The sequence below is a fragment of the Cebus imitator genome, unplaced genomic scaffold (genome assembly GCF_001604975.1).
Source record: "Cebus imitator isolate Cc_AM_T3 unplaced genomic scaffold, Cebus_imitator-1.0 Scaffold734, whole genome shotgun sequence".
In the NCBI taxonomy this organism is placed as follows: domain Eukaryota; kingdom Metazoa; phylum Chordata; class Mammalia; order Primates; family Cebidae; genus Cebus; species Cebus imitator.
The window spans coordinates 452,023-467,939 of record NW_016108049.1 but is presented as its reverse complement, the minus strand read 5'-3'; the positions used below and the strand labels follow the sequence as shown (position 1 = coordinate 467,939).

General features: G+C 41.3%; 1 protein-coding gene across 1 annotated transcript in view; it reads right to left on the bottom strand.

Moving 5' to 3' along the window:
- BMPER (BMP binding endothelial regulator) overlaps positions 1-15,917 on the bottom strand; it is a 235,546-nt gene that overhangs the window by 57,395 nt on the left and 162,234 nt on the right. Inside the window, exon 14 of the mRNA XM_017519293.2 lies at positions 10,837-11,173. Coding sequence (XP_017374782.1) covers positions 10,837-11,173 — 337 coding nt within the window. The remainder of the gene's footprint in view (positions 1-10,836; positions 11,174-15,917) is intronic.

Sequence of the window (15,917 nt, the reverse complement as noted above, 5' to 3'; positions counted from 1 at the left end):
TGCAGCAGCCCTGCTGCTCCTTTTATTTGCCAAGTAGGAAGAAAAATGAGACTGAGTCTCAGATTTCCGCATAAACAGAGTACAATGTGTTGGAGTGTCCAGGAATGCAAAAGCCTCCCCTCCTATTTTGTATTTGCACATGCACCCATCAATTTTGATTTTTGCCAACTTGATTGGGAAATGGACAGAGTCCTGGATGGCTGTCAAGCCCAACACAGCTCTGAACCCGAGCCCGAGCCAGAGCCCGAAGCCCTGATACTGCTCCCAAAACAGCACAGAGGCCAGTGTGCCTTCTCTGAGAGGCCCCTGCTGCTGCCAGAACACCAACTGATTTCACAAGATACTGTGCCTGCCCATGTGGTTTCACTGAGTCATGATGCTGGCCTCATAATGCATCAAAGCTCCAACCAATCTGTATGTGGCTTGATGGAAACCAGCCTACACAGGGCTGCCTCTGAGGACACCCACCCCAGTTCCTCTTGCTTGCAAGGAGTTCTGGCACCCAGGTGGATATTCTGATTTTTCAAAGGGCAACCTGAAACCACAGCCCTCAGGCCTGTTCTCACAAGAGCTGCTAGACCTTGCTGGTGATGTGACCAGGAGAAAGAGACGCCTTGATCATTTCATCTTGGATTTACAAGGAAAACCTCATCCAGCCTCATGAGAACCTGTTGGGTGAAGATATTATCTCTATTCCAAAATGAAAAATAATTGGAAATTCAGAAGTGTTAGATCCTTTGCCAATGGCCATTGTCACTTACTCTCCAACTTGTTCCAGAAAGGATTTCAGTCAGCTTACAAAACAACATGCAGAATAAAATAAGATGAAATGTGAATGAGAGGAAAGAAACAGGAAAGATAAAAATAAAACCAGGCTTGAGGCTAATTAAAAAAAATAAAATTCATGCCTGAAAGTTCTGTACATTGGATAGAAATGGGATAGAAATGGATCATAAACTTGGCTCTGAACTATCTGATAACTCCTGGGAAAAGGGAAAAAACACAGCTCATTTCCTCAACTTTGTTTACTCTTCTTATAGGAGAAAACTTTGAGTCTTCTTTCAGAACCTTTTAATACTTAGTTTGCATACAAGATGAACTAACATTATTTTCTCCATCCAATGAGGAAAAGGAAGTAAGTAAAGGGAAGCTAAAGCGAGAAGACATAAGCTTAAAGATAGAAATAGGAGATCTCAAAAATTTCTCCCCCTTTCAAAGGTCTCCTAGGAAAGGTGGTTCTAACAGCATTTGACACCCAAACATAACTTTGAATTATCACATAAAATTAAATCATTTTCATATTACTGTTTACAAAAGCAAAGAAGAATGGCATCAAAAAAGATAAAATTTGTCATGAGTTTCTTCTTTTCCTACAGCCTGAACTCTACCCTTACAAACAACAAAATAAGACACTTGAACTCCTTCTCAACCAACTGCCGCCCTCCCCCCCGTAAAGCACATTGAGGATGAGTTTATTATTTTTCAAGTTCAGAGTTGTATATTCATCTTATGGAATTAATTATCCTTTCTGCACCTTCCCCTTTGGTCCAATCTTATCCATTGAAATAATTTATAAAAAGTGCATTATGGAAATTTTAACTCACTCCAAAGTATTTGTGTGTGTGTGTGTGTGTGTGTGTGTGTGTGTGTGTGTGTGTGTGTGTTTCATTTTAGGAAACAGTATCAATTTCTGCCCAGAACTGTAAGAAGTTATTCTGAACGAGTCTAGAAATGACCATGTAAGATAAAGAAGAAAACTTCTTCAAGCACTGGCACAAGATGGCATAGGACGTTCTGAACACCCCATAGAACAGACTTCTGTTATTCTGAATGAGTCTAGAAATGACTAAGTTATTCTGAATAAGTCTAGAAATGACCATTCAAAATAAGAAAACTTCTTCAAGTACGGGCACCAGATGGCCTAGGACATTCTAAACACCCCATAGAACAGGCTTCTCTAATAAAATAATATTAATAATGAAATTGACCTTGACTGAGCATTTGCTCTGTACCAGGCCTGGATGAGTGCTGTATCTGGAGCGACTGATGCAGTCCTCACACAAACCCTCATAGCAATGCGTAGGTCCTCTCAGTATCCCCTTCATGGGGGAGTTGTCAGGGGATTCAATGGGTAAACTCACCTGCTTGGCAGCAAGGGCTTATAAGTGAAGGAGCTCAGAGTTGACCCAGGCAGTCTGATTGCAAAGCCTACTTGACACCTACACCATACTCATTTGTACCATTGTACTGATGCTTTTCTAAAAGTAACAGTCCTGGTAGGCCTTGCCCTGTCCAGTGTGGGACCTGCTGCTCCCTGCCTGCCTCCTCACTGGCTCTTCTCAGGGGGCATGTTCCACTCAAGGGAGAGCTCCTCACACAGTCTTTTCCTATCCATTTACCTCAAAATCAGGCACTCCCACACCCACCCCATCACACTACCCTATTCCCTCCATTACTCTTCTTGCAATCAGGAATGGCTTATTTCTCATGCATACCTGTGTGCCCACACTAGGCTATGATTTTCTGAAGGAAGAGCTTTGTCTCTCTTGTTAAGTCTCAAATCGCCATGCCTACAACAGAACCTAGCTCGTAGCAGGTGTTCAGCTGAAAGTTTTTAAAAGGAATGAATTAAATAACTGATAAACCCCTCCTCTGAGAGTTCATGGCACAGCAGAATATTTGAAAACCTGAGTGGACAGTGATAGAATCTGGAAGCGGCCTTGGCTGCTCTTGCCAAGTTCTCGGATGAAGCCCCCAGACCAGGTGTGCCTGTCAGGCTGCCTGTTCAGCTGCACTGGTGGCCTGGAATGAGTCCCTTCCCCTCACAGTGCCTCAATTAGCTCCACAGTAAAATGAGGAAAACACTACTCATGTCAGCCTCATTCTCATGCATACAGAGGTCTTTATACCCATAAATAATGAAAATATAATTAAATTACACCATTCTGCCTCCTGCTTACTAAGAAGTAATCAAGAAGTCCCCTAAGCAGCCAAGAAAGATGCTACAAAATAATTAGTATTTTACCTGCTACAAAGACACTCATTCAAATCTGTATTTGAAAGCCTCCAATTGCATCTCAGAATGTAATTTTCTGAAAAGAAACACTATAAAATTCCAGGATGTTTATGATTAAAATAAACTTAAAGCTAAATATATAAAATCAAATCAAACTGGCATTTAACTTTGAGCTAGGAAGGTTATACAGTCAAGAATTAACCTTCCCCAAAGAGAGTCTGGTCTTGCACTCTGCTTTTGGCTACAGAGAGACAATCTTGATGCCCCTGGAATGTCCTGCATGACAGGAGTGTGTTTTTTGCCTGATGCATTTGGTTACTAGACAGTCTAACAATAAGATTTAGTATGGGGCTTTGGAGCACACAATAACAGTTCCAACATCTAGAGAAATTGAAGACCAAAAGTATTAGCATATTACACCTCCAACAGAGACTAGACTACAAGGTCATCCATGCAGGTTGCATGTGATTGGGTTCCAATAAAGACTCTGAACTACCAAAGGCTTGGGTGAACATCCCTGGTTGGCAATACCCAGTGGATATTGTGGACAAGAGGAGTTAACACCATGATGCCACAAGGTGATGACAGCAGGAGCTCCATGTTTAGACATTTCTCCATTCTGCCTTATGCATCTCTTCTGATTTTGATCTATATCCTTTTCCTATCACATAAGTATAAATCATACCCATGAGTATTACCACTTGATGAGTTCCTTCTAGCAAATTCCTGACCCTGAGAGTGCTCTAGGATCACTCTAAACTTGTGTCAGAAGTGAGAGTAGTCCTGTGTGGACTGTGCTCTCTCTAACTTTGAAGTTGACTAACTACACAGTTGACCCAATCCCTCCACAAAGGTTAATCTATCTGTGAAGACATGAACAGTTTTCTTTGTTAACAGAATAGTATTTGTCTCTCTTCAAGATGAAAAATTAAATGTAAGAGGATTTTAGACTTTGATAAAATGATTTTCTATACATTCTCATACCTTTCTGAGTGAACTCATGTCTTTCTTTTTACTTTGGCTCCAAGAAAATTGGACTGACTACATTTTGAAGCTAAAATCCAGGTTGCTAGAAAGCTATTTAAGATCCTAATTTTGGGTGATTTGGATGGATCAAGCAAAGAAAAGCCTACTTGTGGGTGAGACGAAGAAGAACGAATGAAAGATTGAGGGGAACTCGCCACAAAACTTTGAGTCCAGCCTAACAGAAGGCTCAGAGCCAATGACAAGGCAAAAGGGATGTGGCTATTAGGCAAATTGCTGAGTGAGGCCAGGGCAAAGGATGAGTCATGCCATTGGAGGTCCAGTTGTTGCAACACCACACAAGTGGAGGCTAGCTTGAGGTCCTCAGACAAGCTGAGAGAGGTCAGAGCAGAAACATCTGTGGATTCAAGTATTTCATAAGAAGATGACAAGGCCAAACACTATCTGAGGGTTAGAAGAGGAACAAGGGCATCCAGAAGACATGTGAATTACAAATAGGCAGAGGTAGATGGAGATTCAGATGGGTCATCATGCCTGCCATTGGCAGTCACAAACAGACTTGTGCAATAAGAACTGCTCACAACACTTGGAGCATCAAAGGTGGACCAAAGACTCTACTCAGTCTGACCAGTTTATTACATGAAAAGACAGAAAAGTGTGCATACTCTGACAGTAAGTGTATAATTGAGCATGGGGATAAAGACCTAAGATGAACTCAGAATTGGGGATAGCAAAAGTCACAAGGAGATCAGAGAGGATGCCAATGAGAGGCAGGCTAGGAAGAGCAGCCCTTCTAGGGTTGGTGCTGGGTGAAATACAAAAGGGTCAAAAAGGAAGAGATTCTCCATTCCTCAGAGAACTTAAAATCCAATGCTGGAGAAAGAAGACAGCAGTGCAACATAAAACATGAGTTAAATGATAATGAACATAATTGGAATAACTAAAAACCTAAGAAAGAGCATTTTCCAAAAGCTAGGATGAAACTGGAGCTGTGTCTTCAGCTTAATTTATGCCTGAGGTTGCAATTTTTAAAATTTTTGCAATCAGACCTTGGTGATGACTTTGAGCAGTAGGATAGAAATAACTCCTACATGCTTAGCATTCCAAAAATTGAACACTAGGCATAAATGGGTTAAATCAATGTAGAACGTGAAGGCATCTTAGGGAGGCAGGAGAATGACATGAACTCAGAGGCAGTTCATTGTGTATTTAGATACAGTGAAGAAAAAAAAGAGACTTTTAAGGGGGCCGAAGTCTGGTAAGTAATACAACTGCAGTGTCTACTGCCACCTGGTGTCAGCTGCTACCTGGTGTCAGTGTACCTTAATTATGAATTCAGTGTGACTTAATAGTTGAGTCTGCCAAGGAAAAATAAAAGTAAGGCATATAACGTCACACTTTAAAATGAAACATCTCATTTGATTTAGGACCCTATCTCTAATGGCAGTTCTTGACAAGTCATTAAAAGACGGAAACAAAAATGTTTCAAGCATGTTGTTCTTTGAAGTAGGGGAAATTGACTTGATTTTAATTGTAGAATAGCAGTTAGGTTTATATGATTTTTCTCATACACAAACACATAAAGTCTGTACCCCTTGCCTGTATATATTTTCTTGCTTTATAGTAAGTGATTAGTTTCCTTTGTAAGAACACACAAAGTGGGTCATTGAGGAAGTCTGTGATCTTCCCCTGGAAGGAAGCCACTGGCAGTCCCAGGATCCCAGTATATCCAACACCATGGTCCTGTCAGAGTTCCAGTGTTCTCCTGCACGACCTCCCACCTCCTACCTCCCAGTACCTCAACAGGAAAGGACACATCTGTGAATCCTCTGGCATGGCTTCAATTCCTTACAGCTGTAAAAACCACTGCATGGAAGGAAAAGAACATTTCCTAGACTGGGAATCCCCAGACACTTTCCAAAACTGAACAAGTGAACAGGGTTTTTGCTCTGGTGAATTATACCCCATCAAGGAGAGTGCAGAGAGAAAAACAGTCCTGAGATGACTGTGGTCTCTAAATGTCTGTGCTTCGCTGCACTTCACATTCATTTTTCTGACTTCTTTGAAATGCAGTCCTGTCCTGGCTTAAGAGTTCTGCTTTGTGGGCAAGTTATACTTACTTGCAACAAGTTATACTTTCTTCCAAGATGTGAGTCGGAGTTAGGGAAAAAGTCCACTGCTGGGATTTCATAGACACAAAGAATAAAAGACTATTTCTTTCCCCAGTTTGGCCCATGAAGCCCTAGCTCATCTTCTGACCGCTCTCTGTACCCCTGGCTGCCCGGGGCTGGTCCTGTTCTGTGGCCTAAGTCCACAGCGGGAAGGTGGGCTTGATACTGGCCACTAAGGATCTCCAGAGAGCCTTTGTGGTGGGAGTTTGCCTATTCCTCTTGGATTGCTCAGTTGGCATCTGGGGCATGAAGAGAGAAGCAACATGAGTCTGGAGGAGAGACATGAAGATGTAAGAAAGGAGAAAGAAAACAAAAACACACTCAACACTTTTTCTCTTCGAGGTAGCCTACATTTGAATCCAAATATAATCTAAGAAAAGCTTTACATTAATTTTTCCAGGTAGTTAGACAATACACTCCTTCACTAGCTCCTGGGAATTTATCTGTAACACAATAATAAGAGATAATGCAAAACCTTATTAAAAAGGATTATCTAATTTGATAAATCAATTAGCAAAGCTAAGACTTGATGTGTGTTATCAATACATTTAGTTAAAACTTTTCTGCAGTTGGTAACTAAATTATTTTGCACCCAAACATATTCAGTTAGTTAATTAAAGCAACATATGCTGATTAAAAAGAGCTTAATTATATGTCAAATTTTTATGCCAAATTAGCCAAAATGGGTCAAATTGATTTGTGAAGCTTAAAAAGTTTCCCTAAACAGAAAAAATAAAATAAAATAAATATTGATTACTATGCAGTAATTTTTCTTTCATTTACAAAGTGGTAGTTTATCAAGTACTTAGACAATGGACAGTTTACTATTAAAATGTTAAATTGAGTAAAAGACCAAAATAAAATAGGAGTTATAAACCATAGACATTTCAGGGCAGGTGCAGTGGCTCACACCTGTAATCCCAGCATTTTGGGAGGCTGAGGAAGGTGGATCACCTGAGGTTAGGAATTTGAGATCTCCTGGCCAACATGGTGAAACCCTATTTCTACTAAAAATGCAAAGATTAGCCATGCATGGTGGTGGACACTTATAATCCCAGCTATGTGGGAGGCTGAGACACGAGAAGGGCTTGAACCAGAGAGGCAGAGGGTACAGTGAGCTGAGATGGTGCCACTGCACTCCAGACTGAGCGACAGAGCAAGACTTCATCTCAAAATAAATAAATTAATTGAATAAAATAAACCATAGACATTTCAAAAGTAAAACCTAATTCAGATAAATTATAATTATTATTTTGACCTTATAAGAAGCACTACCTCATAATTATCAGAGAATTTCCCTGTGGAATTTGTTATAAGATTAAGGAAACCCAAAATGGGTAGCATTTTCTCAGAAAAAAATACTCTTTGTATTTTGCATTTCCTTTCCCTTTGTTACAAGACAGTGGTGCTCAGAAGGTTATTTGGATGTGTTACACTATTTTATTCTTTGTCCTTAAAGGAAAATGCAGATATTTTTTGGATGGAGGGGAAAAGAAATCAAATTCCAATGCAGTTGATGTATGTAACCTATATGACCATCCATGATATCAAGGCAAATCTCTTTAGACCTGTAAGGACTCAAAAAATGTGTTACAGCCACAGATCTGAGTATACTTTTGGGTTCATTTTAGAAATTCCACCAATTGTATCAAATGTACAGGAAAAAATTTACATGTGTGGGAAGTCATGTGATTGCTTTTACCTTTTTCAACATTATTTACAAGTACAATGAACACATGACATTCTCATAAGACAAAAAACAATAGCTTTTTAAACCATTGTAATGCAATCATCACTTACACTACCTGGCAGAAGTATCACAAAAGAGAAACAGTTCATTTTGAGAGTGTTCCACAGATTCATCAGTGGGAATTTATCTAATCAGTCCTCGGTGATGACATCAGGAGAAGATATGGACAACCAGAAAGGTACACGGCCAAGCCAGGGGTGAGGTTCTCCATGGAAAGGAAGGGACATGGGACAGCAGCATGCTCTGTGCCAGGATTGCCCACCTACTGTGTGCTAGTGCTGCAGCCCACTGGCCTCAGTCCTCAGAGAAGCAATCCTGCCAGGTAGTTACTGTGTATCAGTTCTTTTGATAAAGATCTTGAACTCAGCTAGGCACCAGGGCACACTGCTCAACTCAAGCAGGGCACACTGCTAGATTCAAGCAGAGTTGGGCTTGAGTCCACCTTGCTGTCCCCCTCCCCACAGCTCACTCTCAGTCCACTGCTCCATAAAATCTCCTACAAACCTTGAGGTTAGGTCCCTTCTGGCGCTCCCCTGAGAAAAGAATTATCTTTCCATGTTGCACCTTGTTTATTTTCTTCTCCTGCCACATATGTACTTGGATATAAGGGGGAGAAACAGGATCTAGCCAACACTGACCATTTTTCCTTTGTGATGCATGAAGGTGCATCATCCTGTTGGGCTGTGAGGTCACCAGCTGGGGGTGGGGCAGGCAAAATTGCCCAGCTCCCCTTCCTGAGCTCCTTCACCCTTTCCAGGAAGAAGTGGCCTGCTATGGAAGGGCACTCTGCCATGACACCATGACACTAGTCAGGAGAGCACAAGCCTGCTTCCCACCACATCCTGGCCTCTAAATCTCCATGCACAAGGATCCCACAAATATTCTCAGGAGCTGCTCAACTCAGGGCATCAAGCTGTTTACACAAATAAGCGTCCTCCCCCATTGTAGCTGCTGTAGAATAATTAAGGGCAAAAGGGGAGCATCTGCCTGGCCACCTTAGGAATCTAAAGCTCTTTTTTCATAAATGTCCAAGTCGTCATTCATAATGTCTATTGAAGCACTCATCATATTTCTGTTGCAGTCTGGAAATCACGACACTAAACAAATCGCCAAAGGCAAAAGACATAGAATTTCAAAAAAAAGGAACTAACCTCTGCAGGCCTGCTCTCCAATTTTTATTTTCAATACGTTCTTTTGAAATGGGATAAAAATCAAAGACATAGACTGCTGGGCCCCAGGAGAAGCACAGCCTTTCCATTCTATTTTAAGCAGAGAAGGGTCCAATCCAAATTTGCAAACAGGATAGGGGAGCTTCCAGAAGAGACCTTACTTTTCTTCATTATTTAATTAATCATGGAGGGAATGATGGCAGCAATTATAGAGCAGTGGCTGTGTGCAGGCATTGTGTTAAGCACATGCATTCATGTTCATAATCTTACTAAATCTGGATGGCGACTCTTCAAGGTAGGTTCTTTTATTATCCCCACTTCACAGATAAGTAAGCTGAGGCTTAGAGAGCTTAGGTCATTGTTTCAAGTTGCACAGCCAGGCTGGATTTCGAGTTCTGGGGCACCACAAAGTTCTTAGTTGCTATATTCTACTGCTTTCCTTCAGACCTTCAAGTGAGGGTATTTAGATTTCACATAAAACCATGTTTCTCTATTAGCTGCTTAACTCACTGCAAAGCCTCTTGTTAAGATCCCCCAGTTTCACTGGACAAGAGGTCAGTCTAGGGGGTGCAGGGAGGAGAAAGAAGGGAACCCAGGGAATTCAAATTACAACAGGAAAATGGCTTGAAGGAGCTAAACCCATGACTTGGAGCCAAATGGTTTGGCACATGCAGCCATGTTTGGGGATTTGTGATGACAGAGACAGTCTTTTTTCCACTTCAAGCTGCCTTTATAGAACTTTATCTTTTATGTCCAAAGATCAAATAAAAAAATCATATTTAATGAGAACTAGGGGAAATAAACTGGAGGCAATTAAAGAGCAAAAATAACCTCTCTGTGGCTTCAGACCACAGGAGTTTTCTAATTTTAAGAGGCACAGGCAAATCACTTAAACAAGGCCTTCTGGGCTGTGTTCATCTTGTGTTTCCTCCCACACCCGCAGTGGTTAAAATTATAGGCAGCCATACCTCTTGAACCCATGGCATTGTGTAGCAAATGGAAGTACACCCAGGCCAAACACACCTACTCAGAAATGCAACCTTGCAGCCTGGAAGTCAAATCCAAGTCTCCTTTGTAACCAGTTGCTTTGCGTGGAAAGGGGTTAAACAGAGTTAGAAAATGTCATGACGTCCTGATTCCTAATAAGAGTCCTTCCTCCCTTAGTCCTCCAGCCCTGTTTCTACTGTCCTTGGACTCTGGACATGCAGTCTCACAGTTGGCCAAGATCCAAAGAATCCTCGTTTTGCTTCCTTCTTTTCCACGTGCATATTTGATTTGGACTAGACCCTAAGGCATACCTAAACTCTTCCTCAGGTGGAATAACCAGACTCATTCAAACACTCAAAGGCAGCCAAGGGACTTGAGGTTCCATTTAGGGGAACCAGCTCTGCCCTGTACTACTGTGGTTTAGGCCAGAATTTGAGAAGCCATCCTCAATCTTGGAGTCAAGCTAACACCTGGAAAAACCCTGCAGGGTAGCCAGCTTTCCAGTAAACCTGCACACCTATAAAAGCATGGAATTGCCTAGAGGACATCACTCTGAAGTACCTCTTGGAGTTTCCCAATTTGGGACATAAAATGGGGCTGACTCACAGATGAGATCAGCTGCTGAACAGCAAGATGTCTACCCTGGGTTTTGACACTTTGCCCTGCACAGCAAGAGATGTCATATACTATGTTATGTTCCAAGGTCAAGCCTATTCTTGGTCTGCAACCCAAACCCATCCCCCAGAACACTGTGCTTACCGGTAGAAAGTGGCATAGTCCACAGTTGAGTGGCAGGTCTGAAACTCCCAGGATTTGAGCTTCTGGCATTCTCGATGGGCCCGGAGCTTTACCTTCACTGTCCCTTGACACAGCTCAGGCACTGGCTTTCTCTGAGGTCTGTTGCAGAACTCATTGGACTCCACTCTCCAAGACTCAGCAAAGTCATCCACATCAAATTTGAAGTTTCCATCTCCACCAATTAAGTCATCACGTTTATGTCCATTGTAGTTGCCACAAAGACCACAGAGCTTGCCCTTGAGCTGCGGGGCAGCCATGACTTCTACAAAACTGTCTCCATCCCAGGATATTTCCAAGCCTGGAGGAGGAGGAGAGAAAAAGGAAGTCAACCACACATTAATCCATTAATAATTCCCAAATGTATACATCCTTACACAGAACATACGACTGACTATCCTCCAACAAGTAACACCAAGGATCTGTCCAAATTCTTGGTTACCTCTTAATCTCACCATAGTGGATAACATGTGAAATTATGAGAGTCATTTGCTGGTTAGGGCTTAGAATTCTTAAACTATATAAAGTTTGTCCTGAAAACATCCTGTATAGCCTGGTTTGACCTATAGATGACTATCCCTTGACCATCCTACCCTAAGGTTTATTTTTTTCCCTTTTCCTAAAGTAATTGTGTTGGTTCAAATCATGTGTTCATTTATCTAATGACTACTATAATGTGCAAATGAAAAAAAAAAAACAAAGATGATTGTTTTTTAATGCGATTATTTACAGCCAGAAATTCCATCACATAATTATTCCCCCAATGCCCAAGGAAAATTTCCAAATTATTTCCTATAATGATATTATTAAAGCAATCAATATGTAGTTTCTGAATATATATCCCCTTCAAAGGCAAGACTGATATAATGAAAACATTGCTCCTTCATTATTTTACAATCATTCCTGAGGCATGGACACTGTTTGATTAACATTTCCTGGGTTTGAGCTGTTGTGAAACCCTTCCAACCTCTATCCCTCGGGCCTCTGTTTTGGATTTGCTCAAAAGCTTCAACATTTCAGGTGATGTTGGAGGATATCAGGCCACGGACAAGAGTTCTTCTTGTGCATACATCAGCAGGCCAGTACTGCTGGTTCATCCAGGAAACTCTCTTTACTCCAGAATGTAGAGAACTTAGACCTTTCTTGGTTTGCTAAGCTGACTATTTAAAATGTTGAAGGAATTGTCTGAAAGCATGCATATATCTCCAGACATGCTAGTCCAAGACTTCCAGGAGCCACACTGGCCAATGACCCTTCTGAATGGTGGAATTTTTATGTCACAGGTAGAACAGCCAGGTTATGCTGTCACACAGCATAGATACATCTGACTAGAAGGTCAAGAAGAAATGCTTTCATAACTACTCTCACACTGTGTGTGAAGATACCATCCATAAGAGAAAGGAGAGACTTTCCTGAAAAGTCTTCTGAGGTTCAACCCAAAACAAATGACAAACTTTTCTAACGAGAGTTTTTGTTTATGTCTCAAATGTGTGTGTTATTACTGTTCTGGGAATACCCTGGCAGTGCCCGAGACTCCCCAATGAATGGGTGAACTCTGTACGAGTGAATGCAAGTGGCCACCTGTGGCATGGACACCAAGAAACATCTACAGTGGATCAATGTGTATTTCGGCCCTGGGACTTCTCCTTATTCACTGTCTCTGTCTCCAAAGAATGGCGCCCACAGAGGAAGCCTCTTTTTAACAGAATGGTCTCTGCCCCCTTTCCCCCATGTATGTATGTTCTGGTTTTATTTGTTTGTTTGAGGTGGAGTCTTGCTCTGTCACCCAGGCTGGAGTGCAGTGGCACGATCTCGGCTCACTGCAACCTCCACCTTGTGGGTTCAAGCAATTCTCCTGCTTCAGCCTCCAAGGAGCTGGGATTACAGGTGCAAACCACCACACTCAGCTAATTTTTTTGTGTCTTAGTAGAGATGGGGTTTCACCACGTTGCCCAGGCTGGTCTCAAACTCCTGAGCTCAGGCAATCCACCCACCTTGGCTTCCCGCAGTGCTAGGATTACAGGCATGAGCCATTGTGCCCAGTTGTGTGTATTTTTTTTAAATCTTTCCTCTTGTGATCCTGACAAAAACATTTTTCATTTTGCCTGCTTTGAGGTGCTGGAAAGTGCAAAATGACTTTCCTCCTAAAAGGCTTTGGTTTTGTTCCTGAAAGACCAAGATTAAGCTGATGAGCAAATGTTCAGAAGTTGGAAGATGAGGTGGTAATGGGACAGGAGAAACAGTGGGAGGGAGCATGGGAGGGAAGAGAGAGAGGATCTTGTCTAGATATGAAATTGGCATAAGGCAGCAACATCGGGATGATGTGTGGAAGATCAGGAAGAAATACCCAGAGGTAAGACTCTTAAGCCAATATACTCTAAGTTTGGATACAGTCCAAGAGGAGAGAAGGCTGACAGCATTCCTATGATTAGGTCACACAACTGTCACAAGAGTTACTTCAAAGAGAAATACTGGTAGAATAACCTGTGGTCTAAAACTGGACTTCTCAAGAAATAAATGGAAAGACCCCTAAGGAAATCACTCTATGGCCAATGGTAGAAATAGAAGCATGCTTAGACCAAAGAAAATTTAAGAGATTTCTTGACTGAGAGAAGAGTCTGAGTTCAGAAAAGAAATTAAATAGACTTAGATAAAGAAGAAGGAGAGTCATAGGAAAGTCTCTTTGGGAAATACTTTGATAAGGAGAAGACAGTGATGGGACCAGGTATGAGAGAAGGGACATGCTGCTAGAAACCCAAAGACTAGGCTGACCTCCCATGTGGATCTCTGTGAGAAAACTGTCAACTCTGTCAACTACAACTATCAAAGAAAACGAATTCTATTTCTTCATACTCTATCATCTAACACATCATCTAGCACACGGTATGTACTCAGTAAATAAATGAATTACTCTGGTAACCTTGATACACTGAATCTGTGAAGCCAAAGACACTGTAAGTTTCATGCTCATCAAGATACTGAAACAACCATTTTGAAAGAAGACAAGCAAACTATAAGGTGATTTGTAACACACTCTGTCAGGTATTGAAGAAACTTGACCTCACAAGCCTGTAGCCAGGCATCTGCCCAGCAAGAAAAATGAGGGGAGAAAATCAATTCCATACAAAGTTTAACTTTTACAGCATAATTCTGAAGGTTTTCCACATTGCACAATTTTCCAAACTACAAATCTCTTTCCTAGACAGCAGGCAAATACTGTTCTTCTAAGCACCACAAATGGTTGAGAATGTACACCCCAGGGAGTTCCAAAGTCTTTACTACTGACAATGATATACTCAATTTGAGACTTTGGACAACTGAGTTCATGGGAATTCAACTCACAGTGAATGACTGTGTTCTTTCTTTGCAGTGGATTGGTGGTCCATACACTTTGAAAGATGCAGATTGCCGTTTTTCCAGTAAACCCTTCTCAAAACTCGTGATATCTCCTTCATAAAACACGATCCCCAAAGTAAGAGAATAATTTATAATTCCCTCTCCTGTCTTCCTCTTTCTCCATGTTACTACAACATTAAGAAGATTTTTCACAGACTAATGCTAGGCTTCACATTGTGAAGGGATGAATTATTCTACTACAGAAGCCTTTGTCTTGCTATATCATTTACATATGAGTTTGCATGGATATTTTTACACTCTACATGAGCAGAATCCATACAAAGTAGATTACAGTAGTGAAAGGAAAAAAAAACCTTAATAAGTTATCATTGAGGGAATTGTTCTTCCAAATAATATTTTAAATAGGCATCTTATGAGATTTAAACATCATGGAAGGGTTTGAGAGGCTGGGCACAGTCCTTCCTGCAGCTGGGATGAGTTTCTCCATTCTCTGCATGGGAAATTGGGTAGAAATAACTGGCAGAATCAGAAGGCTAAAGCTGAAGCATATGTCTCATCTGGGGATGCAAGCAGCAGCCACATTCCTTCCACTGCAGGAAGGGCCATCCAATTTTCCCTTCTTACCAGTGAATGCTTTACCAACTTGTTCTTCCCCTTTCAAACGTGTGACCTGGCTCCAGACCACTAGCTGGGTTTTTTTGCGGTTGTTGTTTAATATTGTGGATATTGTTGTTTTGCATTGTTTATTTTCTGGTTGTTATTGTTGCTTTTGCTATTGTCCACTGAAAGGAGAGAGGAGGTGCAAAAAGGAGAGAAGAGGTGCAAAATTTGTAGCTATACCATAGCGAGGTTTACACATTGATTAGTTTTTCTATTCAGATTCTACACCAAAGAAAGGGCAAGGTAGTCTACATTCTCTGGGTTCACCAAGCGTAAAGCTCTACCAAAAATAAAGTAAAAAGCCATGTTCCCCATGTGCTAATGCTTTCAGGTACATGTGACTTAATTCTTTCGGGTAAAGTTGATGAAGTGAACAGATGGCAGAAAGGAAATATTTTTAAATTATTTGCTAAGTGTCCAAAGTTGGGGTGGAGGTGTGTGTTGAAAGTGGGCAATGCTCTCTCGAGCTACTAAGCCTTGTCCTACCTCCCTTGTTATATTAGCTAAGCAACTATAGCCTAATTCCACCCAAGCTTCACAGCCACCTGTGCTACCCTGCCAAATGATCCCATCGTAAGTGCGAAGTACATAAACCGAAGGGTGGAAGAGCCATTCCTCCCCAACTCCCATCGTCCAGCTGCAGGCCTGATTTAAGTTGCTATTTTGAAGAAAGTACCCTTTGATCACATGAGCTTATAATTTTTTTTTAAATCTATGGAAGAACACTCAAAGGAAATGCTATAATATTTTAAATAGATAATCCATAGGTGGTAAAAAAGAAAATATCCCTAAAGGGTAGCTCAAACTGAGATGGATAAACCAGGGTGGAAAACACTATTGTCTGGAAATAGAATTGTTTCATTCAGAGAGTAAGTGTAAAGCAAGTTCAATGCCCAGAGGAATAGAAATCTTCTCTAGGAAGCAGAGGGCTTGTGTGATTCGTGTGCTACAGGAAATTGTTCAGCTGGGTATTGAGTGCCATGAAAATGACTTGCATCGTGCAAAGAGAGATGGAAAAAAAAAATTTT